The sequence below is a fragment of the Cydia splendana genome, chromosome Z (genome assembly GCF_910591565.1).
Source record: "Cydia splendana chromosome Z, ilCydSple1.2, whole genome shotgun sequence".
Classification (NCBI taxonomy): Eukaryota; Metazoa; Arthropoda; class Insecta; order Lepidoptera; family Tortricidae; genus Cydia; species Cydia splendana.
The window spans coordinates 2,948,659-2,973,653 of record NC_085987.1 but is presented as its reverse complement, the minus strand read 5'-3'; the positions used below and the strand labels follow the sequence as shown (position 1 = coordinate 2,973,653).

Below are 24,995 nucleotides of genomic sequence, written 5' to 3'. Positions count from 1 at the left end.
ACGGTAAACCCGCATTAGACTTTTCCAACCTGCTATTAAGGCTCCTAGAGAGATAAAACCTATATTCATGACTTGTTGACACTTACACTCATATTTTCTACTGTGATTAGAGTTAATGAAAATAAAATTGGACATATAGGTTAATAAACTGTACCGCCGTCAAAGGCAACTGACCATTGAAGAAGATATTTTTTCATCGTAATGACATCCAATGACATAACGGGTCAATCTGTAAACTTCGCAGCTGTCTTAGGACTTAAATTGGATCACAACATCTATTCAAATCTATCTACAATATATCAGTCTATACATCGTCTTACACGACGATACTACAGTAGCTACTACACAAGCCTTATTGTATTCAGCTTACGGCTAGTTGTCCTGTTTTTTCGTGTACTCACTCTCTTACCATTCAGCACCACTTCTCTCTTATTTAACTATACTAAACTAGCATAACATTGCAGGGTGAGATGGACGCGCGCGAAGACGTGATCCGCGCGTGCGCGACCGCCGGCCAGGCGCTCGTCGACAGCGGCCACCGCGCCTCCTCCGAGGTGTCTTCGGCCCTCGAAGCCCTGGAGCGCGAGAGCAGCGCCCTCCAGCAGCTGTGGGAGCAGCGCCGCGTGCTGTACCTGCAGTGCATGGACTTGCAGCTGTTCTACCGCGACACGGAGCAGGCGGACGCCTGGATGCACAAGCAGGAGGTGAACTACACCTAATATTTATACTTTTACACTTACTCCGTTGGCTCAGTGTCCCATGAGATTGCCGCCGGCACAAGACAGCGCCACTTTTCTCGTTCCTGCGGTAAATCTCGCTAATCAAAAATAAATACTTCTTTATAAATTTGTAATTGGAGAAGAACCGGCGAAAAACAATTACATTTATACAGCAATCTTATATTACAAGTAATACGACGGGTACACTTTTGTATAAATTTTGCCATTTTTAGAAAGCACCTTCATGGTAAACTTACGGAAAAGTGGTAGTAAAACAAAAGGTACTTATATCTGAACATAGCACGAATGTAATTATTAAAATTTATAATAGTTATGTTTACTACAATATTTTATGCATAAAATAAAAAATAAGTAAATAATCTACATTTCTTCGAGCAACACCGGCTTCCGACACGTCGGAAGAGAGGGGCCCAAGCGATATCTTACCATACAAATCTTTCTGCCATTTTTTGCGGGGGGAAAGGTGCACACAGTCGCACTTCTCACACACTTCTCACATACAAAATCCAATCTGTAATGACGACACAAATACATGACACACGTCAAAGACAAATCTTGCAAACCTCGATCTCTTTTTGTGTACGGACGAGTCACAAGTGTCACAACACGTACACTAACACATTTTCGTCGAAGAACTTTATTGTTTTCTGAGAGATGAGAAGTCGGATTTGTCGCTCGAGCGATCCGCAATTTGTACTGGGCGAGCAAAATCGATAAATCCAACAATTATATGAGACCATTATGAGACTAAAATATAATAATTGTGTTTAAATGTAATTAAACGTATGATATGTAAAAAAAATATTACATGTGAAATGTAACACCTTCTTTTTGAAAATTTGATGTCCCCGACCTCTTTTTACAACAAAAAACCGAGCAATTAGGCATTTTTTCTGCTGCTGTGTTCAGTCGCGCGACTGGACCCGGTCTAGTGAAAAATCCGAGTGCAACTAGTTTTATTACCCGCGCTAGATCAGTTGATCTTGTACCTAGGTAGAGGGAAAATAGTGCGAATGCCGCCTCCCTTCCGTGTTGCTCGAAGCTACATTTATATCTACTATCTTTGAAAGTTATACTGTCAACTTCCAAACACGCTAAACATGTCTTTCGTCCAGGCTTTCCTCGCCAACGAGGACGTCGGTGACTCCCTGGACTCCGTCGAGGCCCTGCTGAAGAAACACGAAGACTTTGAGAAGTCCCTCGCCGCTCAGGAGGAGAAGATCAAGGCGTTGGACGAGTTCGCGTCCAAGCTGATCGAGGGACAACACTATGCTGCCGACGACGTTGCTCAGAGGAGGGAGATGGTATGTTTAGATTCCTTCCAATCATTTTAGCGCAGCTGTGCGGCCTGTGAAGTCACTTGCCGTACGCTTTTCGTACTCACGATGCGCGCGCCACATTTATTCGCAATTTAGTCCCATCCATGTCCATGGTCATGGTCCATGTCAACTATCTAGTTATAAGTGATTGGTGATTGTGTTGAAATTTTATATCTGAAGGACCAAATGGTTTTCCATGTATCAACCCGTTTTTAGATAAACAACATAATCAATATGATATTAATTTCGTCTAGCTGTTGGAGCGCCGCGCAGCCCTGTTTGAGAAGTCTAACCAACGGCGCGAGCTGCTAGAGGACGCTTACAAGTACCAGCAGTTTGAGAGGGACTGCGACGAGACCAAGGGTAAGCCCTTTTTCGACCTAACCGTATTTTACAAGCTTTTATTCAACTTGCAATGTATGTATGATCAAATCTTGTAAACTAAATTAGACCCACTTTGTTGTTACAATCGTCTCTATGAGTATTAGTTGCCTGTTGAAAGAAAAGTACAGTCAGCCATAAAAGCTTGTATCATAACTGAAATATTTGTCAAAAATCTTATGTCTAATTAATACAGCTAGTAAAATAAGTTTCTCTTGAGGCGAACTTGTGACAGGGGTACTCGGCAATCGCTACAACGCCAGCAATACCGATAATATCAAGTTTGGAACGCATACTGATTCACGTGAAAATCTTCCTATTTTCCCTTTCGCAAACCGTATCGTTTCGTCAAACCTCTCTTGAATAAAATGCCAACCCTAGTTCCGCCCAAAATTGTATCTGCTCACGTCCCTTTCGCCAAATATCCCTCTTTTATAATTAATAAAAATACCGACAGAAGTTTTCAAATTCGCTCACTACCCAACCATTCCCCACCAGGCTGGATCAACGAGAAGCTCAAGTTCGCCACCGACGACTCCTACCTCGACCCGACCAACCTGAACGGCAAGGTCCAGAAGCACCAGAACTTCGAGCAGGAGCTCCAGGCGAACAAGCCGAGAGTCGACGAGATCACCGCCGTGGGACGCGACCTGTTAGAGCAGGAGCATTTCGCTAAGCGTGAGTCTCTTTGTCAAGCATGTTTGCCTGGTACTTTCAGGAAAGGAGTAGCGTCAGTAAATATTTCCGGGCATTGGAGACCGCACCTATGCGACTTTGTGTTTTTTTTTATCTTAGTAAGTTAAAACTAGATCAACTCTTCCGAGAATTTTACATTACTTTTTTAAATCTAATTTTCCTGCATACAGTTTCACTGTTTAGATTACGCAGTCTATAAATAGCGACGAATTTCTTAACTCTTTATTCTTGTGACCTTCGAAATTGATAAGAAATCCTTTTAAGTCAAGAATTCGGGATTGTATGTATTATACTCTGAAAAAGTTTCGATAATACCCTCATAAGACTAAGAAGTATTTTTAGGGCTGTGTTATAAAACTAAGTCTTTTTTTTCCGAACTTAGGGACACTTCGAGTAAATAACTTTTTCTAGATGTCCAATGCAAAATATGTAGCATTTGCTGATTTTGCAAATCTGACAAGCAAACTTGTCAGTAGAAAAAGTCGCATTATTAAAATTTTGTATATGAGGTCTATCTTGCGCGCTTACACTTTTCGGGTTTACTGGAAAAGCTGCCTTGCCAGAGTATAACTATTCTTTATCTGCCCACAGCTCAAATCGAGTCCCGCCTTGGCGAGTTAGCCGGTCTCTGGGAGCGCCTGGCCGCCGCGTCCGAACTGAAGGGCAGCAAGCTGCAAGAAGCTTCGCAGCAACAGCAGTACAACCGCGCCGTTGAAGACATCGAGCTCTGGCTGTCTGAGGTGGAGGGGCAGCTTCTGAGCGAGGACTACGGCAAGGTACTGACATTTATACGGGACGTTAGGAAGTTATCTATTAAGATTATTATCAAACATGTCACTATTATAGACTTCTTCCGAAGACCAGCACAATGACACTAGTCACTAGTCCACTATACATCGCACTTAACCACATTAATAATATTATTTTATATAATCCTACTCTTGACTTATTCTCACAAACAGAACCGAAATTCCTAGCCACGGCAGCCCGCTATCTAGAGTCAATATCTACGCCCAAAACTATTAATATTAATTAGGTAAATTTAGTGATAAGTCTATTATAATTAGTTTGTAACCCATAACTTGCATGTTTGGTTTAACTGTCAATGTAAAGTTGGTTAAATAAATAAATAAACTTCTAATATCATCACACTATTTTAGGACCTGACCAGCGTACAGAACCTGCAAAAGAAGCACGCTCTCCTAGAGGCTGACGTCGGCTCCCACGCTGAACGCATTGACGCCATCCGCACGCAGGCCGAGCAATTCATTGAGAAGGGACACTTTGACGCTGACAACATCAAGGCTAAGAGAGTAAGTTCATACTCATTGAAGTCGTCATTTCAAACTCTTTGTTACAAACTTCGAAATAGAAACATTTTCAGGCAAACACATTGGCTAAAGATTATCGCTGAAAAGCAAAGTAATATAAACTACTTTACTCTAATTTTTTCTCGGGTATGTTGAGTAAGCATATCATTCCTATATGTCTTTGCAAGATTGACTGAAATGTTAAGTTGAAAATCATGCTCGCGGGATAGGCTGACTACCTGTAGCTTTTTAAAAGATACAGTTTTGCTTGTATTCACGACTGTTCAGATATTTATAACAATTTCTTCACTAACTGTGCTTGGAAGACACTGAGTAAAGCCATTAAATAATGTTAATTATGATTACCTAGGACGGTCTGGTGGCGCGCTACACAGCCCTGGACAAGCCGATGGCGGTCCGCAAGCGTCGCCTGCTAGACTCCCTGCAGGCGCAGCAGCTGTTCCGAGACCTGGACGACGAGGCCGCGTGGATCCGGGAGAAGGAGCCCATCATCGCGTCCACCAACAGAGGTACATACGTGCTCTCAGTGGGAATCCCACAGTGTTACTAGGACGGTCTGGTGGCTACACAGCCCTGGACAAGTCGATGGCGGTCCGCAAGCGTCGCCTGCTCGACTCCCTGCAGGCGCAGCAGCTGTTCCGAGACCTGGACGACGAGGCCGCGTGGATCCGGGAGAAGGAGCCCATCATCGCGTCCACCAACCGAGGTACATGCATTGTCTTTGTGGAAATCTTTCTACAACTTAATGGAAACTTCAAACCCCTTTTAGCTGCTAAGGGGGAGAAATTAAAAAAAAAAACAGTAAGAATATTTTCATGCTTGAATTAAAATCAATCAAAACTTCCAATCTATTACTTTTACACATACCTATCCATATAGTGCACCCCATTAGGAAAAATACATTGGGATATTTTTTTGAACAAATTAAATACAATTTTACACATTGTCCATACCAAACAAACTTTTTCAATTGCAATTTCTAAAAATCCTTTCAGGATGGGAATTTTTACCAAAATCGATTATTTATTTTCCTGTTTTTGATACATTGTTCACACACGGAATTTAAACTCGCTCATTTTACATAATACACTGTTCCTCTATGGATATAATAGAACACGAGTGCTCTAATCGTGACAATCTCACCAATCACCTAATCGCAGAAAATTGCATAAAAAAACAATGCTTAAAAATAAAGAAATAATGGAAAAACTCACTGTCTTGGGCGAGACTCGCAGACGTTTATGCTCAATACTAAATGAATTCGTCACATAATACTTACCAAACATCATTTCACCCAGGCCGCGACCTTATCGGCGTCCAGAACCTGATGAAGAAACACCAAGCGGTCATGGGCGAGATGGCGCAGCACGAGACCCGAGTAGAAGCCGTACGGGCCGCGGGCGCTGCCTTGCGGGACGCAGGACACTTTGCTGCTGATGAGATCGGCGCTAGGCTTCAGCAACTGCACCAGCAGTGGACGCAGCTGCAGGAGAAGGCTCTCCAGGTACCTATAAAAGGCCCAGAAACCTATAAAAAGGTATTCCATTCCATTGAATACCTTTTATAGGTCTCTTAGCGGCTAGAGATTAAGATCCTTATTGATAAACATAATATATCTAATTAATAGTATTTTATAAAATCGTGATATAATAGAGAGCTTTTCAGTCGAGTACCGTGTTTAGACAACGAAGCTTGCTGAGTTGTATAAGTAAGGTACGAGATTGAAATGCTTGATTATATCACTATTATATTTACTTTTTCTACGCGTCAACCGCGTGATAGTGGAAAATGAATACTTTAAACTAGTAGAATCATATATGTAAACAAACCAAAAGTATACAGCAGATACGCGAACAGCCGTGATACCTTCGTACGGGCCCCGGCCGCCGCGCCCCCGGACACCTTCTCGTAACTCATGAGGCCCTGCGGGCTCAGCACGGTTCCATTTTTATCGACTATCACTATGCGCGTCCCTTTCGCACTTACATACTTGTTAGAACGTGACAGGCATGGTGACAAGGGATAAAAACGCGACCGTGCTAAGCCACCTGGTCCTTGCTCCGCGCTAAATTCAATTTTTAGACAGTTGTTTTCTCGATTTTGGCCACCGTAGCCAATGGAGACTAACAAGCAACACAGTGGTTTTCGCAGTCTATGGATGTTGCTATATTAAGGGTGTCACATGCGCGTTTCTGACTTATTGTTTCTACTATACAACCTAAAATAAATAATTAATTTGAGCTATGGTTTTGTTTCGTCCTCTTGATCGCGGCGAGCTGTGATTGGTCAATTTCATTATAGTTGACTAAACTGTATCGAAATGAATATTATAGTTGAGTTGGGAGCCCATACATTAAAAATACCCAATTGCAGTTTGGTATAAGAAATCTTAATTCAAGAATTACAGTCGACGAGTAGAAAAATACATTATAAATTAAATACTATCCCCCTTATTCATAAAACTTTACGGGCCTGATTTAGTTAAATTATGTGTTCTCTTTCCTACAAATACATAAGTCAAAATGACAGATAAAGACAATCGAATATTAGCTAATTGAGGCTTGTAGCGCGTTCTCTATGCATTGCATATGGTGCAAGTTGCAGTAAGGTGCAGCAAAGTACCAGGGGATCAGAAACGAGTAGGTGTACAACTAAATTTAATAAACAACAATGACCTCAAGTGTCCTCAGTCCGCGTGCACAAAATTAGCATAACGCTACGCGCGATAAGATTATAAGTTTTTTTTATTTATGTAATAGATTACCAGGTTCTCATAAAAACTGATGCGGTACTTTCATATTCATATCAATGTTTATTGTTAGAATATTAATTCAAAAGAAATTGAACACTTTTTTGTATTGTAAAGTAAAAGGTTTATTTCAAACAACTTAAATGTTTTTTAGTCGTATAAGCACATAAAATATGATAAGTAGGTGACGTTTTGAATTTGCCACTTTCTATTTATAATGTTATCTTACCTTCGTGCGTTCTGACGATACGCGTGGCGTGCAAAAGGGCTACACGTCCTCCTGTATTCCGTACTAATCAGTGCATCACCCCAACAGCGCAAGCAAGACCTGGAGGACTCGCTCCAAGCCCAGCAGTACTTCGCCGACGCCAACGAAGCGGAATCCTGGATGCGCGAAAAGGAGCCAATGGCCAACACCCAAGATTACGGGAAAGACGAGGATTCCTCAGAGGCCCTCCTCAAGAAACATGAGGCGCTTCTGTCTGACCTTGAGGCGTTCGGAAACACTATCAAGAGCTTGAGGGAGCAGGCCAACTCGTGCAGGGTAAGTTGTCTTACTTTTTTTAGGTTTAGATTACTTTGATGGCGCAAACTTAGCAACATGACGACGAGTATACTAGAACGAGGACTCTTTCAAACTGCTCAGAGAACAAGGAGATGTTTTTTTTATAAAGTGTAAGATTATTTCTAGATCACTAGATTTAATGTACGAAAGATAAATTAAATGACGGATTAAGATTACATTTGTAAGACCAAGCATCGTGACATGTTAGTAAAATAATCATAGACCTGTTATTTGAACTAGTTGACCAAACGAAGTGAAGGTCCCGTTTCTCCTTGGGCAAAACTACTTTCGTGTGAAGGCTCAGTAGATATTTGTATTTTTTTTTTAAATGACGGAGTCATGGGCAGCTCACAGAGCCACTAGTTACTAGTGACTAGTAAATTAAAGAAGCCAGAATCCTTTTCCACCTGTTTGTGACTTAAGTTCTCTAATGATAACTCATCATTTTCAAGATACATTGTCCTTCTATCATTTTAAGTTTGTTTGATTTTACGACAGCACCAATTTACATAAAGTTACAGTGGCGTAGCTATGCAAAGTTGCCTCTCGCCTACGGCTTCACACATAAGGCCTCGCGGGAGCCAACCATTTTTATTGCCTAGGGAATACACATAGAAAGAAAAGAGCCTCGCAAATGCGACCTCGCTCACGGCTAGATTAGTTCACGCTACGCCACTGCTTGTACACTTGTATTGTCTATATAAGTATAGATGATTGCGGTAAGCCGCAATACCAACTGGTGACTGAGGTCATAATGCCATCTGTCATTCTTGGTTGGACTTAACAAGGGTAAAGATAGCATTATGATCTCAGTCGTCAGGTGATATTGCGGTGAGTATAATGTAATGTTGGTACGCAGCAACAAGAGTCCCCCGTGGTGGACGTGTCGGGCAAGGAGTGCGTGGTCGCCCTGTACGACTACGCCGAGAAGAGTCCGCGCGAGGTCTCCATGAAGCGCGGCGATGTGCTCACCCTACTCAACTCTAACAACAAGGTATGTCTACAAATTGTTCTTTATTATTAGTGTAGGTGAAGGGAGCGTGCATAAACTGTAGGCACAGGGGCTCTTTATAGGCGCGAGGTCTAAGTCAAGTGTCAGCTTCCAATAATGGCACAAGATGGCAGAACGCACAAGAAAACGTATGTGAATTGTAGAGAGCAGCACTTTGCGCGAAGTGTCAATGTACAGTTTATATTTCCGATTCAGGCCACAAGATGGCAGACCCTCCAACGCGCATGGTCCCTATTGCAATGAATGAGAACTTAATTTGACTTCTACATCGAGTGGTTTGGCAATCCAAGGAAAAATTTACCTCCTAATTTATGCACGCCTCCTGGTATGGAGCAAGCTCGCCTTACACGCATTTAGGACTAAATGAAAGTATTAAATAGATTTCCAGCTTGCTGGGAATCCATTCCTCAAGACGTTATTTTTGGATCAAATTTGATTAGTCTAATCGTCAACACACGTGGCATGTTTATTGCCCTTGAACTAAAAAACAAATGAATCTATACTATGAAATATATTTACTATGAACCGTTAAATAAATGATAGATAACACTATCAGTATCACTACTAAGACATATACGTATCAGTAACCGCAACTTGTTATCTACATTTTTAACCATACTGTAATTAAAACAAATGGCATTTTAGTAACATTTGCGCATTATTGTCATATTTTTTTTTTTTTGGTCAAAAGTCGCGTGACTTGACGCATGGTACTACGTACTACGTACAGTACAGTCTCTCTGCGTACAGTCGCGTAAGATTGTGTTGTGTTATGTTCGGACTCTAATTCGCGCAACCGAAAAACTGAATTAACAATTATCTTTAATATGCTAGTTTCCTTATCATTACCACATTAAAGCATATATTGAAAAAAAAATTACATTAATTTTCACGATGGACTCATTTAATAGATGTAGAATAATTGTGATGTCATATCAGGTCAGATTGGTAAAAAAACGGACATATTAAAACAGTTTACTCCTGAAAAACCCTATGTTAAACATTATCTTGTAACACTGGATACAAAATCTGTAGGCATGTATAAAACATGCCGCATGTGAATTATCGTATTTTTAATGTAAACATCGTCGCCACAGTAAATTGGACTAACGTGAGCCTTGTTGCATTGATCATAAAGTCCACCAATCACCAGTTAAAACTGTACGAGTAGACGTGCTAATTCGTTGTCAATAATATTATATTACTGACCGCCGTGACGAGATGTAAAGGGACATTCATATTGAAATTTAATTATTTGTTAAGGATTTTATCTCTGTTTTCATTTTCGAATGAAGAAACTATGAAGTACTTTCTACGGCCCATAAGAAATAGTATGAAACGCTCATTATAGCGTAGTACTTTAGACATAGTAAAAAAAACCCGGACAAGTGCGATTCGGACTCGCACACCGAGGGTTCCGTACTTTTTAGTATTTGTTATAGTGGCAACAGAATTACATCATCTGTACTGTGAAAATTTCAATTGTCTAGCTATCACGGTTCATGAGATACAGCCTGGTGACAGACAGACGGACAGTGGAATCTTAGTAATAGGGTCCCGTTTTTACCCTTTGGGACGGAACCCTAAAAACAGATCTTAGTGTTACCTTAAGGCCCCTTTATTAATGGGTTCCATAAACATGATAGATATAGAGTGTACATACACATATGTGATTTCTGTCGCTTATGCGATCTGCTCGCTAGATTTGGTTAAACGACCTGTTGACCTATGTATCTCATTGTTTTAAAGGCATACGCCTTCACCTTAGTGCCCTCTATGAGAACATAACACATAGTTTTAGTTACATTAAATACAAGTCGACACATGCTCAATACAAATTAATTTGTTTAAATAAAATATTTACGATGACTTTAAAGCTGTTTGTATTTAAGTACAGTCTTGATGTAAAAAAATATTTGCGTGTAAACCTAGTCCGCGCTAAACTGCCCCGATCTAAACGTATCCTAACCTAATTGTCAATTTATCTGCCTCCAACCAGCTCCGAATTCACGTAACGCGCCAGTGCTCGCTCGTCCGTCGAGGCGCCCGCTCCAAAATGTAGCGAGAACTTATCGCGTAACTTATTGTAATTTACTGTGATATTAGTTTAGTTATCTTAGGGGCTGTCCATAAATTACGTCATCGATTTTTGACGATTTTAGACCCCCCCCCCCCCCCCTATAATCATCCAAAAATCATGCATCAAATGACCCCATTTCCTCCTACTTCATGCTACCGTCATCCGATGTCCAGACCCCCCCCCCCCCTAATTTGAAATGACGTAATTTATGAATAGCCCCTTAGTGATAATGATAGTTTTATCGTGGCTGTGTTGTTTGTTGATCGAGAATGTTTGTAAGAGGAGTGTTAGTGGTTGTTGCTTTTTTTTTATGATTTCCGTATAGTGCTGTTGAGAAAACATAGTGATCAATCAGGTGCAGATAAACAACAATGTTTAAAATTGTCCCGTTATCCAGGATTGGTGGAAGGTGGAGGTGAACGACCGCCAAGGCTTCGTGCCGGCCGCCTACGTGAAGAAGATCGACGCGGGTCTGTCCTCGTCGCAGCAGAACTTGGCCGACTCCAGCTCCATCGCGGCCCGACAGAACCAGGTACACTCATCATAACTAGTTAATTGAATCAAGATCTTATTGCAACAAAATAAGGTCTATCGGTGGTCAGTTTAGTCTCTTGCAATATCAACAGCAGAGTATTCAAGACAGTACGAGATCCAACGACAGCGATCTCGTTGGGCAAGATGAAGTCATTTCAGCCTTATTGCTGAGTACCTTGCATTGCCTTGCATGGAATACCACACAAGAGTAATCTGTTGTATTATAATAGGCAAGCCACTGAGATTCGAGACAATATATTTAAGCTGTACGACCAGCCGCGAGAAAGCGGCCAGCGATCGACCTTGCGTGTAAATGTGTTAATGTAAAAGGTGCATAAAACGCTTGCCCATGAAGGTTGGAATAGCTAATCGCTTGCGGATCGGTGGTCGCCGCATAATGTGGCATTTCATCAATAATTTAACAATTTTGTCTCGTCCGTATTCAACTTTGAACTGTTTGTTCGTAGATCGAGGGTCAGTATGACAACCTGCTGGGTCTGGCGCGCGAGCGTCAGAACAAGCTCAACGAGACCGTCAAGGCGTACGTCCTCGTCCGCGAGGCTGCCGAGCTCCACACTTGGATTAAGGACAAGGTAAGACTATAACCCCACGTGCGGCAAGATACCTCGAAATGGACGCTCTCCGTCAACCTCGCATGCGGAGCGCCGCCATTTTTAATATGGAAAACTTGCCGCCTAGCGACTGCGCGCCGCACGCCGCGAATATTTAAATTATTCCTTTGCTGCTTGCGAGGGGTTAATTGAAATAAATGTCATATACTAAAGCAAAAGTGATCTAAGTACCCCTCCAGCGACGGAGGCCGGATGCTATCTTCAGTCAGGACACGTAGTGTGCTTGTCTATAAGTTGAGACTCACACACTACATGTCCCACTGCTGGGTATAGGTCTTCTCTAAAAGCCTCTCTCGGGCTGGAGGAGGAAATGAAACAATTTATCAGATATGTAACGAACGCTACTCTTTTATTATAGTCAGTAGTTATAAAATACTAGAAAGCTGACTGTTGGGTAGGCTTAAATAGTTAGTGTCAAACTTATTCTGCCTCCAATAAATCAAATGAGTAATAGTTCGAAACGAATATTTTTATTTCCCCCACCACCAACTTCGCACATAGCCTTAACCATCTGGTGAGATACTCCGACATTACTCAATTTTATTAAATATTTATTTTAGTATTCTCTCATTCCTCACCATAATCCCCGTACAGTCTAAAAGTCCACTTTGGTATACAGGAAATGCACGCCCAAGTCCAAGACGTCGGCGAGGACCTGGAGCAGGTGGAGGTGATGCAGAAGAAGTTCGACGACTTCCAGAACGACCTGCGCGCCAACGAAGTCCGCCTCGCCGAGATGAACGAGATCGCCGTGCAGCTGATGACTGTCGGGCAGACGGAGGCCGCGCTCAAGATCAAGACCCAGATGCAGGTGAGGCTTTCAAGCTCCCTAGGTAGCGGCGGAGTGGCAGTCACTTCGAGAAGCCTGCAGGCGTGTTATTCACATATATTTACATTTTGCCACCACGAGTGATAGAGACGGATTACTACCGTGTGTACTGACTGCCCTACCTGGCCAGAGTTAGGCTGCCTATACCGCTAAAATATAACGTCCAGTGCTAGACTAAAATATTGACGGATAGTGCACGCGTTCAAGGGTCTTTACTAGGTTTACTATCTTGCTGGGGGCATGTTTCGTTAAATCGTTAGTTGTTCGTTGTCGCAGTATGATAGGAATGGTTAAAAAAATAATCATTGTCATTACATAAGACATATAACACAAAACAGCGTTATTGTAGCAACTTGCTGATGTGCAATACCTGCGTAACTTTCAGGGGTCGATACAAAAGTATTATCACATATTTGACCAGTAAACTTAAACTAAATAATACATCTGTCGTAACAGGAGCTGAATTCCAAATGGACGTCTCTCCAACAACTGACGTCAGAGCGCGCCGCCCAGCTCGGCTCCGCACACGAAGTGCAGCGCTTCCACCGCGACGTCGACGAGACCAAGGACTGGATCGCCGAGAAGGAGGCCGCCCTCGCCACCGACGACCTTGGCAAGGATCTACGCTCCGTGCAGACGCTGCAACGTAAGCTTTTATATTTATAGCCAGTAGTTATAAATGGCCGCGGTTTAACTGACGTCAGAGCGTGCCACTCACGAGGTTCAGCGGTTCTACCGAGGAGACCAAATCTGGATCGCCGAGAAGCAGGCCGCCCTCGCCACTAACGATCTCGGCAAGGATCTGCGCTCCGTGCAGACACTGCAACGTAAGCTTTACTGATGTTCCTAATCCTTCACATAAAAACCTTCCTGAATTGTTCACTGGAAACCGTACCTGCAAGTTACATTTTCTGTGTCTCACAAGCTTAATTGCTATTTCAAGACGGGTTTGTTTGTACAACTTGCCTGTGTGAAGCTGAACCCGAGGGCTTACGGAATACACACTTCGGGCTTGCGTTTTGTTGCTGATGCGTATAAGCCATTTATATACAAGCAGGTTAGTTCGGAGTCGACTCGCACGACCACTTTTGTGTTGATGATATTGTGACGTTGTTCTTTGTAACGTTTTTTGGCAGAATCTTGTACTAAAACTTGTTCATCCACCAGGCAAGCACGAGGGCTTGGAGCGCGACCTAGCCGCTCTCGGCGACAAGATCCGGTCGCTCGACGAGACCGCCAACCGTCTGATGTCGACGCACGGCGACTCGGCCGACGCCACCTACAGCAAGCAGCGCGAGATCAACGAGGCCTGGCAGCAGCTTCAGGCGCGCGCCAACGCCAGGAAGGAGAAGCTGCTCGACTCGTACGATCTGCAACGGTAAGAGACTTTACATACTAGGCAACGAAATATGTATACCGAAGCTCTTAGTACTGTTACACCAGCTGAACCTTTCTAACACACTCATGTTATTCCAGCTTCCTCTCCGACTACCGCGACCTGATGGCGTGGATCAACTCCATGATGGCTCTCGTCAGCTCGGACGAGCTCGCCAATGACGTCACCGGCGCCGAGGCGCTGCTCGAGCGACACCAGGTGAGCGTTCAACGGAACATAACCAAGCATAAGACCCCATTTAGACGGGTCAAGAACTTACGTGCGATTTTCGTTACACTGCGGTACAGATGTAGTGAACAATCCATTGCCATCGTATTTTCTCGGAAACGTTCGTATTTGTCATGCTACTTCGGTACTTTTTGTATGGAGACTGACTTAAATAACATAACACGTTCGTGCATTTCCGTGAAAATACGATAGTAAAGGACTACATTAGTATTTTGTTCGTCGACTGAATTAATTGTACTCCGTAGTTAGCAATGTATCAAATATTGCATGCAAATATCGTGCGATTTAACGGCGACGTCAAGATTAAATGTGATTATTTAGGCAAATACTTATGGATGAAATATTTGCCCAAAAGACACTACACATACTGAAAAAAAATGTTGTCTTTTCAGTTCACGAATATAGAAAGTTCTGAGGCCTCATTTTTGGTTTGAATTAAATAGCTTTAAATCGGTTCCGGTGTAGATTTACATAAAGTCGTGGCAAATCAGTTCAATATGCTATTAACTTTCGGAGGCATAACGAAATCTGTATATGACAAAACTGAGTTTTAATATTTTTAAAATCCATCAATTATTTTTTTATAAAAAATGCTTTCCTTTCTCGGAAGCATACCATACGCTCTTATTTTTTTCTGTTAATGTAATCGCAAGGGTTTCCTCTCCCTTTGTTTTAGTTTCATAAAGGGAGCCCTAACTCTATAACCTGGGCCTTACTGGGTTTCTAAATGTTCCAATAGTAAAACAGTGACGTGTTGTAGACTCACCGGCTGGAGATAGACGCGCGATACGGCATAATGCCGCAGGTCAGAGGCATGAGTGGCGCCTAACACACAGACATTAATACACGAGTGTGCAACACACACACTATACCAGTTTTATTATACTCTCGTAAAGTCTCCTACTCCTATAGTCCCGCAGACGCAAAGTCGGCAAAGCCTCACGGACGCCATATTGGCACACGGGATTACATACATAATGTATAAAAACATGAAATGTCAACTCCCAGGTGTTTCAAAATTTTCATTCGACGCTGGCTATTGCTGGGACTTGAGGAATTAAAATATGCGTGGAGCGATCTGGTATACTACCATTGTCACCCATACTCTATACACCTGGATACCATTGTCGACGCAATTAACAGATTCGTGTACCTTATTGCGACGATATAAGGGCCACTGTTAGTGCGAAATAATGGTAAAGAGTACGTAAAACTGGTATTGCGTTGTGGCGACGTCGACGCTTTGGACACTTTCATCGCGTCGGCGTTCTGACTTTTCATTAACAGGCCAAGAGTGCATTAAAATTTGCTATTAAGAAATACTAAAGGGTATTCTGTAATTTTAATGCTCTCAGTAACATTTTTACTGTTTATTTTTACACTTCACATTATGTTTAATTATATATTTAATAAAGTGATTAGTTTACTAAAAACGTAGCGGCTAAAGTATTTAAGTCACTATTAATATAACCTGATCCACCCTAAAATTTATTCTTGTACTTTAACAGAGCCTCTTTAATATTCATACCCTAATAGTAATCCAGTAACTTGGTCGAATTTTGTAACCTGGCTCTTTTGCGTCAAATCCGGTAGTTCTGATTTTTTGCAGACTTGTTTATGATGTTGGCCTAATGAATAATCCAAATTTGTGACTTTGAGCGCCGAACGCAACTTTGTTAACCCTTTTGGGGGGGTGGGGGGGGGGGGGGCGGTACGATCTTGTGGCTACCGGGCCAAATCAGCTTTGATTTACCTTAAAAACAATTGTGCCAACCGGCATCGCCTGAGACAAAAGTGTATACTCACTGCACTTACTTAGCCTACGAATACAAGTTCGAAAAAATTATACATTTTGAAAAGCTTTATCTCGGAAAATATTAGATGTACAGAGACAATTCTAGTGTCTTATTGTAGCAAATTTAGTCTACTTTAAAAACGCCCTAGGAAGTTACTATCAAAAACTAGTACTTTAGGGTTATAAGCGCCCAAATCTAAAAAAAATTGCGGTTTATTCGATTTTTGACAAAGTTGCGTTCGGCGCTCGAGGTCACAAACTTGGATTATTCATTGGGCCAACATCATAAACAAGTCTGCAAAAAATCAGAACTACCGGATTTGACGCAAACGCAAAATGTATAATTTTACTGTATTATAGGTAAATATTTACTTATTTTATGATTAGCAAATGTTAGGATTTATTTTATAATTTTGGTGTTGTCCTGTATTCTCAAATCCAATTTTGATTGTTGATATAAATTTTGTAATAATTGTAATATAATCTTTGTTGTGTGTTTGATTTTGTGGTACTGTATATTTGGTTTCTTCCTAATGTTCTTTAATGTTTGACACTCACATTTGGTTATTTGGTGTTGTTTCCGCTCTTTTCCTTATCTTTATATTTTTATGGGGTTTAAAATTTTCAAAAAGATAATTTATAAGTGTTGATTATTTTCAATAAGGCACTTTGAATAATTTACGGTTTAGACTCACTTGTATTAAGTCACTCGCGCGACATGTTTCGGAGAGCCTAGGTCTAGGTGCTCGCACTGTTAGTGCTTGAGAAAGGAGACCTAGGCTTTCCGAAACATGTCGCGCGAGTGACTTAATACAAGTGAGTCTAAACCGTAAAATTATTCAATGTTACTATGTCTCACAACAGTTTAAATTCGAATAAGGCACTTATCTGGATATTACGCTCCGTCACCTTAACAACTCGAAAATAGTCTCAAATCTATTATAATTGCTAATAGATTTGGTGTTATTTTTAAACAAGCTAACATAAAGGTGTGACCAATTCAGATCTAGCGAAAGTCATTCGAAAAACGCGCGCAATCGGGGTAAACGACGTACTATATATGTGGCCAAATATATTCTATCATCCTAATTGCTATGGTAACAAAGAAGTGTTACGATATATTTGGCTGTCACTATCTATTAGATGCTGACTGTACGCAAACAGGCGCGTTCGTCAGATCTGGATGCACCAATAGTGTCGTACCGTCGTCCAAAACCTATGTCAATGTTCCAATACTGACTGACTCCACTTGACATGTAGGAGCACCGTACCGAGATGGACGCGCGCGCCGGAACCTTCCAGGCTCTGGAGCTGTTCGGTCAGCAGCTGCTGCAGGGCGGCCACTACGCCAGCGTCGACATCCAGGAGAAGCTCAACAACATGGGCGACGCGCGCCAGGATCTGGAGAAGTAAGAACTGACTACATTGTAGACCATTTTTAACAGGTACAGCCGCGGGCCGTGTGGTAAAAACAAGTGGCGTTGCAGGCTACGTGAACATTACTAAATTAACCAGCTGCGGCGGCCTTAGGGTTGCCGAACAGGACCGTCGTTCGGAGCCTCGAGAAACTACCCGAGCAGATTTTTATGTGCTCAAAAGACAAGGGCCAAACTGGATTTACCGTCTTAGTTCATTCTTTTTACAAGCGTGAAACTCTGATTGACGGTAAGTCGACATTGTCGTCTCTTTCTGCAGAGTGACCCTTGAAAGTAGCTGTAATATGCATGAACTATGCACAGCATATTTTGTGATCACAATTCGATTAAAAATAATGAATCTTGTTAGTTGGTTAATTATTTTTGCATAGCGAAAGTTCATAGCCTCTCTTTGATATGTTGGTTTGTAGCTGCTTTGCATTTTATTAATTTGTTATTTAGGTTTATTACAAGCTTCTATTTAATTATGCTTGTCCTAGAAGATCTGTTGGCATCACTAACCTAAACTTTGGAGTAAATTTTGGATTAATTCCCTAGTGTTCAATGGATCTGAAGTTTTGCATACCATTTTGAATTCATTCATAAAGTGAAGTGGGTATGCACTTGTGCAGCTCCCTGTACATCAGGGCGCTCCCCGGGCGGGCCCCTCAGGTGACTGTGCAGTGAAGAGTACAGTCGACAATAATGTTTCATAATGTTGTCTTCGGTTACCGCGATAGTTACTCATGAAATAAAACTATTGAAACGGATTATATCGAAAATTCAATATATGCGATCGAATCGTTTTATTTCATGAATAATGTTTAATTTTTTTTTTTTTTTTGCCACGCAATACTTATTTTGTGCCTATGCGAATGTGTTTTTGTTTTATAGCTTTTGCGATAATTTTATACACCTACTTACGTTTAAAAAAATCACATTGCTTTCGTCAATCATGTTATTTTTCATTTCTGGCACATTATTATACCAGAATGTTTGGAACACAAATATCAATATGAGGGAACCATAGTATCTCACAAAATTGACCATCGATCAATATACAGATGTAGTGCATAATTGTTTTTCATTGTATTTTCACGGAAACGTTCGTATTTGTCATGCTACTTCTATCAACCTCAGTACTTTTTGTATCGAGACTGACTTTTTGTAGCAAGACTAGTTCGTAAGTTTCCGTCAAAATACGAAGCAAAATAACTATGCATTAGATTTGTACAGTCAGCGTTCAAAATTACCTTGACGCGCTCTTATTCTCTTAACAATAAAGTCGCGTCAAGATCATTTTGAACGCCTCGCCCGCTTAGCAACTCTTGCTGCTGACTGTACTCACTTCGTTTATACAAATACGTGCATAGTTATCTTTTGCAACAGCACTGCTGCTTTGCGAGGCATTTGTCATTTTCTTTAAAATTCGGAAAAAAGAAAGTAATAAAATATTTCAATTTTCAATTTTTAGTATCTCCTTGGATTTCACGGGCCTATAAATCCCGGTCTTTTGATAGGCCCGCAAGGGGATATAGATCCAGCACGTAGAGGCCCCTCGGAGAGCTTTAATGTCATGTAGAATTTTCAATAATTATTATTAGTTTATTGTCCGACTGCTGGACAAAAATGTATGTAACTTTTCGAGTGTAAGTATGTATGTGTGTTTTAGCATCACTTTTAGTTTTCTAGGTACCTAGTCTTGTCAGTCTTGTTTTCTGTGGCCACAAATGTGTAAGCAGGCACGTTTCGTGGTTTCTTATAATGTGTTATAACTTATGTTCTTATGGTAAATAGCAATAAAATGATAGTAGTGTATATTGCCACGGCTTTTTGCTGGCGAGTAGTGTACAACTGAATGTTTTTAAAGCGTCTGCTGTAATATGTTTTCATACTAACGAGTAAGAAAATTTGGCGGGAATATATCGATATTTTAACAACTGGAATAATCTGAGAGTTTTCAAATTTATTTTTATACCTACACGATTTTACATCAATTCACTTGTAACAAACAATGAAGTAATTAATGTAATTGTGGTCACAAAATATGTTAAGTTCAAAGACTTTTCATTATGGAAAGAGATGAAATAAATGTAATCTATGTATAGACTTGTAGCCACCAAGCCCCTTCAACTTTACGCTACAGTCCCCGTTTGACGTCTTACACTGCTCGAAAAAAACTAGTAATGACATCATCCTAGCTGTGATTTTCAATCTGAAACCATCAACTCCCCAGGGCGTGGGTAGCTCGCCGCATGAAGCTCGACCAGAACCTGGAGCTCCAGCTGTTCTACCGTGACTGCGAGCAGGCGGAGGGCTGGATGGGCGCTCGCGAGGCGTTCCTGGCGCCCGCCGACCAGATGGACCAGGCGGACAGCGCGCAGCCCGACAACGTCGAGCAGCTCATTAAGAAGCACGAGGACTTCGATAAGGCCATCAACGCTCATGTGAGTAACTTCAACACTAACTCCTTAGAACAGCGGTCGCAGCCTAGGGCCACATAGTAGTTAACGAAGTTGAAACGGGCCGCACTTTGTTAATATTTGTGACTTTAACAGACATTTTTGGTTGTCAATATTACATACAAAATAGCCAGGGAGACTCGTGGGCCACAAGCGAGAGGTTCGCGGGCCGCCTGTTGCGACCGCTGCCTTAGAACATGGGTAGCTCGACCAGATCCAGGCGGCCTAGCCAAGGTGACAGTCGCTTGCGCTTCGCCATCGCCAGCTTTGTGTCTCTATATCCTTCCATATTAGTGTGACAGTGACAATTGCGTTTCGTTCGCTACGTAGCGTTAACGATTGGCATGTTGTCTACGGGGCCCTGGTACTGCGGCTCTTCTACCGCGACCGAAAAGATGGGTGGTCTATCTCGCTTCGCGTGCACGATACTGTCGCGGTTCGCGGTGCACTCGTGGTAGCTTAAAGGGGAAAACGTTAAAAAAATCCGTATCCATAATAATCAAGTAAATTAAAATTTACTATGACTAGACTTGAGTATGATCTGAAAGTTAGCTTTTTTTTAAACTGAATTTTTTATACTGTGCCCAACAGGAGGAGAAGATCGCGCAACTGCAAACGCTGGCCGACCAGCTGATCGCGTCCGACCACTACGCCGCCGACCCGATCGACAAGAAACGCCGGCAGGTGCTCGACCGCTGGCGGCACCTCAAGGAGGCGCTCATCGAGAAGAGATCCAGGTATTGTTACTTTTAACCCGTTGACCGCCAAATATGTCAACTGACGCGCGCGTCTACAGCCCAATGTCAACCTTCGTTCAACACGGTTAAAGCCTCTGCCTAGAACCACATTCTATTCCTCAGTTTACCTAACGCTCGTCTCTGCACTTTACAGTCCTAATCCAGTGATTGTAAACCGTTGGCAGTCCAGATCCATGATGGCCTTTGAGGTGGTCCGCGTAAATAAAACAACCCCCTTATTGTAGTAATTGTTTTTATTTTTTATAGGTACTTCCAAACTGTTGTAATCTTTGGAAAAATAGAGATTTGTCAAATGGTTCCCTATCACTGTTTGGTCAGTTACCGATATTTAGGTATATTGAGTAGAAATTGTTAAAAATGTAAATGTTGTTAGGTTGGGCGACGAGCAGACCCTGCAGCAATTCTCCCGCGACGCGGACGAGATGGAGAACTGGATCGCCGAGAAACTGCAGCTCGCTACCGAAGAGAGCTACAAGGTAACATTATTGACATTTTGGAAACTCGCTGCTTGCCTATTTCAGATTTCAAATCTTGATTAAAATACAACAAAAACATATAAACCAAAACTGTTTATTTTTCTGATAAGAAGATGAATGCGGATTTTATTTTTTGTAGATCACATTTTCTAAATGTCGAGCTTCGGTGTGTACGCACTCCTCTATTACTCTCCTTTGGTACAACACACCTCAATAGCAATGCATACTGTCTGCTGGCCAGCGATCCATTGTCACTAATCAACCCGCAAGGCTCTCGAAATTAAAATCTGCCGTCTTGCGACTAAACCGATAACTCAATTAAGATTTATTCTTTGCGGCAATAAACAGGGGGCTTATTTGTTGCCTCCTGCACGCTCCCTGTACCAATGAGTAGATAGTGAAACATAAATTGCAACACATTCGAAAAAGACATTTTTAGAAGTGTCATTGTCATACCTATAAAGGGTTCGAAACTAACATAACCTAACCTTTGTCACAGGACCCGGCCAACATCCAATCGAAACACCAGAAGCACCAGGCGTTCGAGGCGGAGCTGGCCGCCAACGCCGAGCGGATCCAGTCCGTGCTGGCCATGGGAGACAACCTCGTGCAGCGCGGCCAGTGCAGCGGCAGCGAGGACGCCGTGCAGGTGACCACATATCTTAGTTGTAAAGCCAGGGAATTAAAAAACCGGACAAGTGCGAGTCGGACTCGCCCACCGAGGGCTCCTTACTTTTTAGTATTTGTTGTTATAGCGGCATCAGAAGTACATCATCTGTGAAAATGTCAACTGTCTAGTTTCAATTTCAGCTCTATCACGGTTCATGAGATCAGCCTGGTGACAGAGAGACGGACGGACAGCGGAGTTTTAGTAATAAGGTCCCGTTTTTACCCTTTGGGTACGGAACCCTAAAAACGAACGCCTAAAAAATTGCGACGGAAGATATGGCGCTGGTTGCTGATACGTTTTATCCCAATTACTCTCGATATATACTTATGTTTAAAATGTTGCTCGTCCGTTGGCTATATCAAATTATACTAAAACTTGATATATACAACTGAAAACAACTAACAACTCGGCGACATCCCTTTGTAAACGCATAGTAATTCAATGGAATGTGGCCAGAGCGCAACCTGCTCGTAAGAGCAACAATTTAATCCTGTCTGTTCATTTTACACAAAGAGAACCATGGATCCCGGGGAAGTGTGTTTTATACCACATACCTTTTGTGCGAGATCTTTCATTGAAATATTCGGTTTACGAGAGTGAATTTAAATAGTACAACATTTACTAAACGTGTCTAAACTCATGTATAACTTTCAACAGGCTCGTCTGGCGTCCATCGCGGACCAATGGATGTTCCTCACGCAGAAGACGACCGAGAAGTCGCTGAAGCTGAAGGAGGCCAACAAGCAGCGGACCTACATCGCCGCTGTCAAAGACCTCGACTTCTGGCTCGGAGAGGTCAGTAATTATAAACTGAAAAACAAATCAAAAAAATATTTCATAAAATAATTTAAATAATTTAATGTGTTCCCTAGTTGGAGGTCAGTATTGTTTTGATTTAAAACAACAGATTACACAGTGAGACACCAAGGCAATGTAATATGCGCACTATGTTATAATAGTACTTACTTAAAATTGTACTTAACAATAATCTTAACTTAAATGAAATAACAATAATCTTAATAACTAACTGAAGACAGATCATCTATCGCCGCACATATCCTCTAATATTCATCACATCATTCAACTACTGGCAAAAACATCGAAGTCTGACTGAGAAATACGTTTAGGTAGCGTAAAGCGCGAACCTGTACGCCAAAGTGCGCGCCTTCGAAACTGCCAAGTCGCGATGACGTATTCAATGTGTGTATTGCTCTATAAGCAATTCTTTTATCAAGCTATTTAACCGATTCGAACCGATTCACCAACAGGTTGAGAGCCTCCTAACCTCCGAAGACTCCGGCAAGGACCTGGCCTCCGTCCAGAACTTGATGAAGAAGCACCAGCTTGTCGAGGCCGACATCCAAGCGCACGAGGACAGAATTAACGGTCAGTAACACACAACTAGTTGTAGATGTATCTCGATGGGTGAAGGTTCATGAATGGCCACCCTTCCTCGCCTCACTTGAATTTACTACACTGCAATATTATGCTTCTACCATAGAGAAATATAGTAAGAATAGAGTACTCACTCCATACATCAGTTTTGGTATCAAAACGACTATTATTTTCGCAGTCGACCTCTAGCATCGAGTAGCGAGTGAGCACTCTTATGTATTTTTTTCTCTATGCTTCTACTGAGTATGCGCTTCAGCTAAATTAGTTGAGCGATTCAACCTGTTCTTTCGAGTTCGCTAGGTTCGAGTAGGTTCACTAAACCTAACGTAGCCGAGAAGACTGCAGCAGGAAACTAAGGCAGTCCCAACGATTGAGATGCTAAATGTGTGTTAACCAAGTTCACTGTTACAGATATGAACGCGCAAGCTGACGCGCTGGTATCCAGCGGTCAGTTCGACAGCGCCGGCATCGGGTCCCGTCGCAGCGCCATCAACGAGCGCTTCGAGCGCGTACGAAACTTGGCCGCGCACCGCCGCGCGCGCCTGCACGAGGCCAATACCCTGCATCAGTTCTTCAGGGATATCGCTGATGAGGAGTCGTGGATCAAGTGAGTGTTGTTCCTTTAACGAAGATCCTTACTTGGGGCTTACTACTTACTAGCCTCGTCCAACGTGACTCTTCTGTAATTGCCATTTTTTATTTTTCGCTTGGCGTTTATCAATTATTATAATTGTTATCTTGGTTTCGACCTTATCAATCAATCTTTAAAAAATATCTCAAGTTTTGTCTCAAACTTTTAGTGCTTAACCGGTTAATAGGCAGCTAATCTGCTTCCTAAAAAATCCATTCTGTACATTATTTTCTAAAAACCTCAATTTCAAGAAACATACCTCGAACACCGTTGTAACTTCGCAGAGAGAAGAAACTCCTCGTGGCCTCTGACGACTACGGGCGCGACCTGACCGGCGTCCAGAACCTGCTGAAGAAGCACAAGCGGCTGGAAGCCGAGCTGGCCAGCCACGAGCCCGCCATCCAGGCCGTGCAGGAGGCCGGCGAGAAGCTGATGGACGTCTCCAACCTCGGCGTGCCCGAGATCGAGCAGCGGCTCAAGGCTCTCGGTATGTACCACTACACACCCAGCACTCCCTTCTTCTAATTTTACAGTTTAGACTCACTTGTTTTAAATCACTCGCGCGATGTTCGGGAGGTGGATTCAATGTTAGTATGTCTCACAACAGTTTATTCGACTCCCTTCTTATGTCTGCGAATTATTTGTGTTTACATGCTAAGTACATTTTTAACCCTTTACCAGTTTACCGAATGTTGTTCCATATATGGCCGTTATAAATACACGCAACCATCTTACTAACCGTCTGAGTTGAGTGAGATATACAAAACTGCTTCTCCACACTTGTGTGAAACTGTGAAACACACTTCTATGTTACGCATACGTGACAACGTGACATGCATGCGTGATAAATAGGAAACTTAACGGTACTCATAGCAAGAATATTCTAAAACGCCCAAAAATA

The 24,995-nt window shown here is 42.1% G+C and overlaps 1 protein-coding gene across 1 annotated transcript in view; it reads left to right on the top strand.

Annotated features, from left to right (window-relative positions):
* Positions 1–24,995, top strand: part of LOC134804624 (spectrin alpha chain) — a 131,182-nt gene that overhangs the window by 12,287 nt on the left and 93,900 nt on the right. The window contains exons 9-34 of the mRNA XM_063777734.1: positions 465–704; positions 1,856–2,044; positions 2,314–2,422; positions 2,939–3,118; positions 3,728–3,912; positions 4,297–4,449; positions 4,817–4,976; positions 5,766–5,971; positions 7,533–7,760; positions 8,641–8,775; positions 11,271–11,405; positions 11,875–12,000; positions 12,659–12,850; positions 13,325–13,514; positions 14,036–14,246; positions 14,345–14,462; positions 15,253–15,297; positions 17,548–17,696; positions 19,939–20,149; positions 20,756–20,901; positions 21,296–21,398; positions 21,898–22,047; positions 22,726–22,863; positions 23,337–23,454; positions 23,875–24,070; positions 24,379–24,581. Of these exons, the coding sequence (XP_063633804.1) occupies positions 465–704; positions 1,856–2,044; positions 2,314–2,422; positions 2,939–3,118; positions 3,728–3,912; positions 4,297–4,449; positions 4,817–4,976; positions 5,766–5,971; positions 7,533–7,760; positions 8,641–8,775; positions 11,271–11,405; positions 11,875–12,000; positions 12,659–12,850; positions 13,325–13,514; positions 14,036–14,246; positions 14,345–14,462; positions 15,253–15,297; positions 17,548–17,696; positions 19,939–20,149; positions 20,756–20,901; positions 21,296–21,398; positions 21,898–22,047; positions 22,726–22,863; positions 23,337–23,454; positions 23,875–24,070; positions 24,379–24,581 (4,216 nt within the window). The remainder of the gene's footprint in view (positions 1–464; positions 705–1,855; positions 2,045–2,313; positions 2,423–2,938; positions 3,119–3,727; positions 3,913–4,296; positions 4,450–4,816; positions 4,977–5,765; positions 5,972–7,532; positions 7,761–8,640; positions 8,776–11,270; positions 11,406–11,874; positions 12,001–12,658; positions 12,851–13,324; positions 13,515–14,035; positions 14,247–14,344; positions 14,463–15,252; positions 15,298–17,547; positions 17,697–19,938; positions 20,150–20,755; positions 20,902–21,295; positions 21,399–21,897; positions 22,048–22,725; positions 22,864–23,336; positions 23,455–23,874; positions 24,071–24,378; positions 24,582–24,995) is intronic.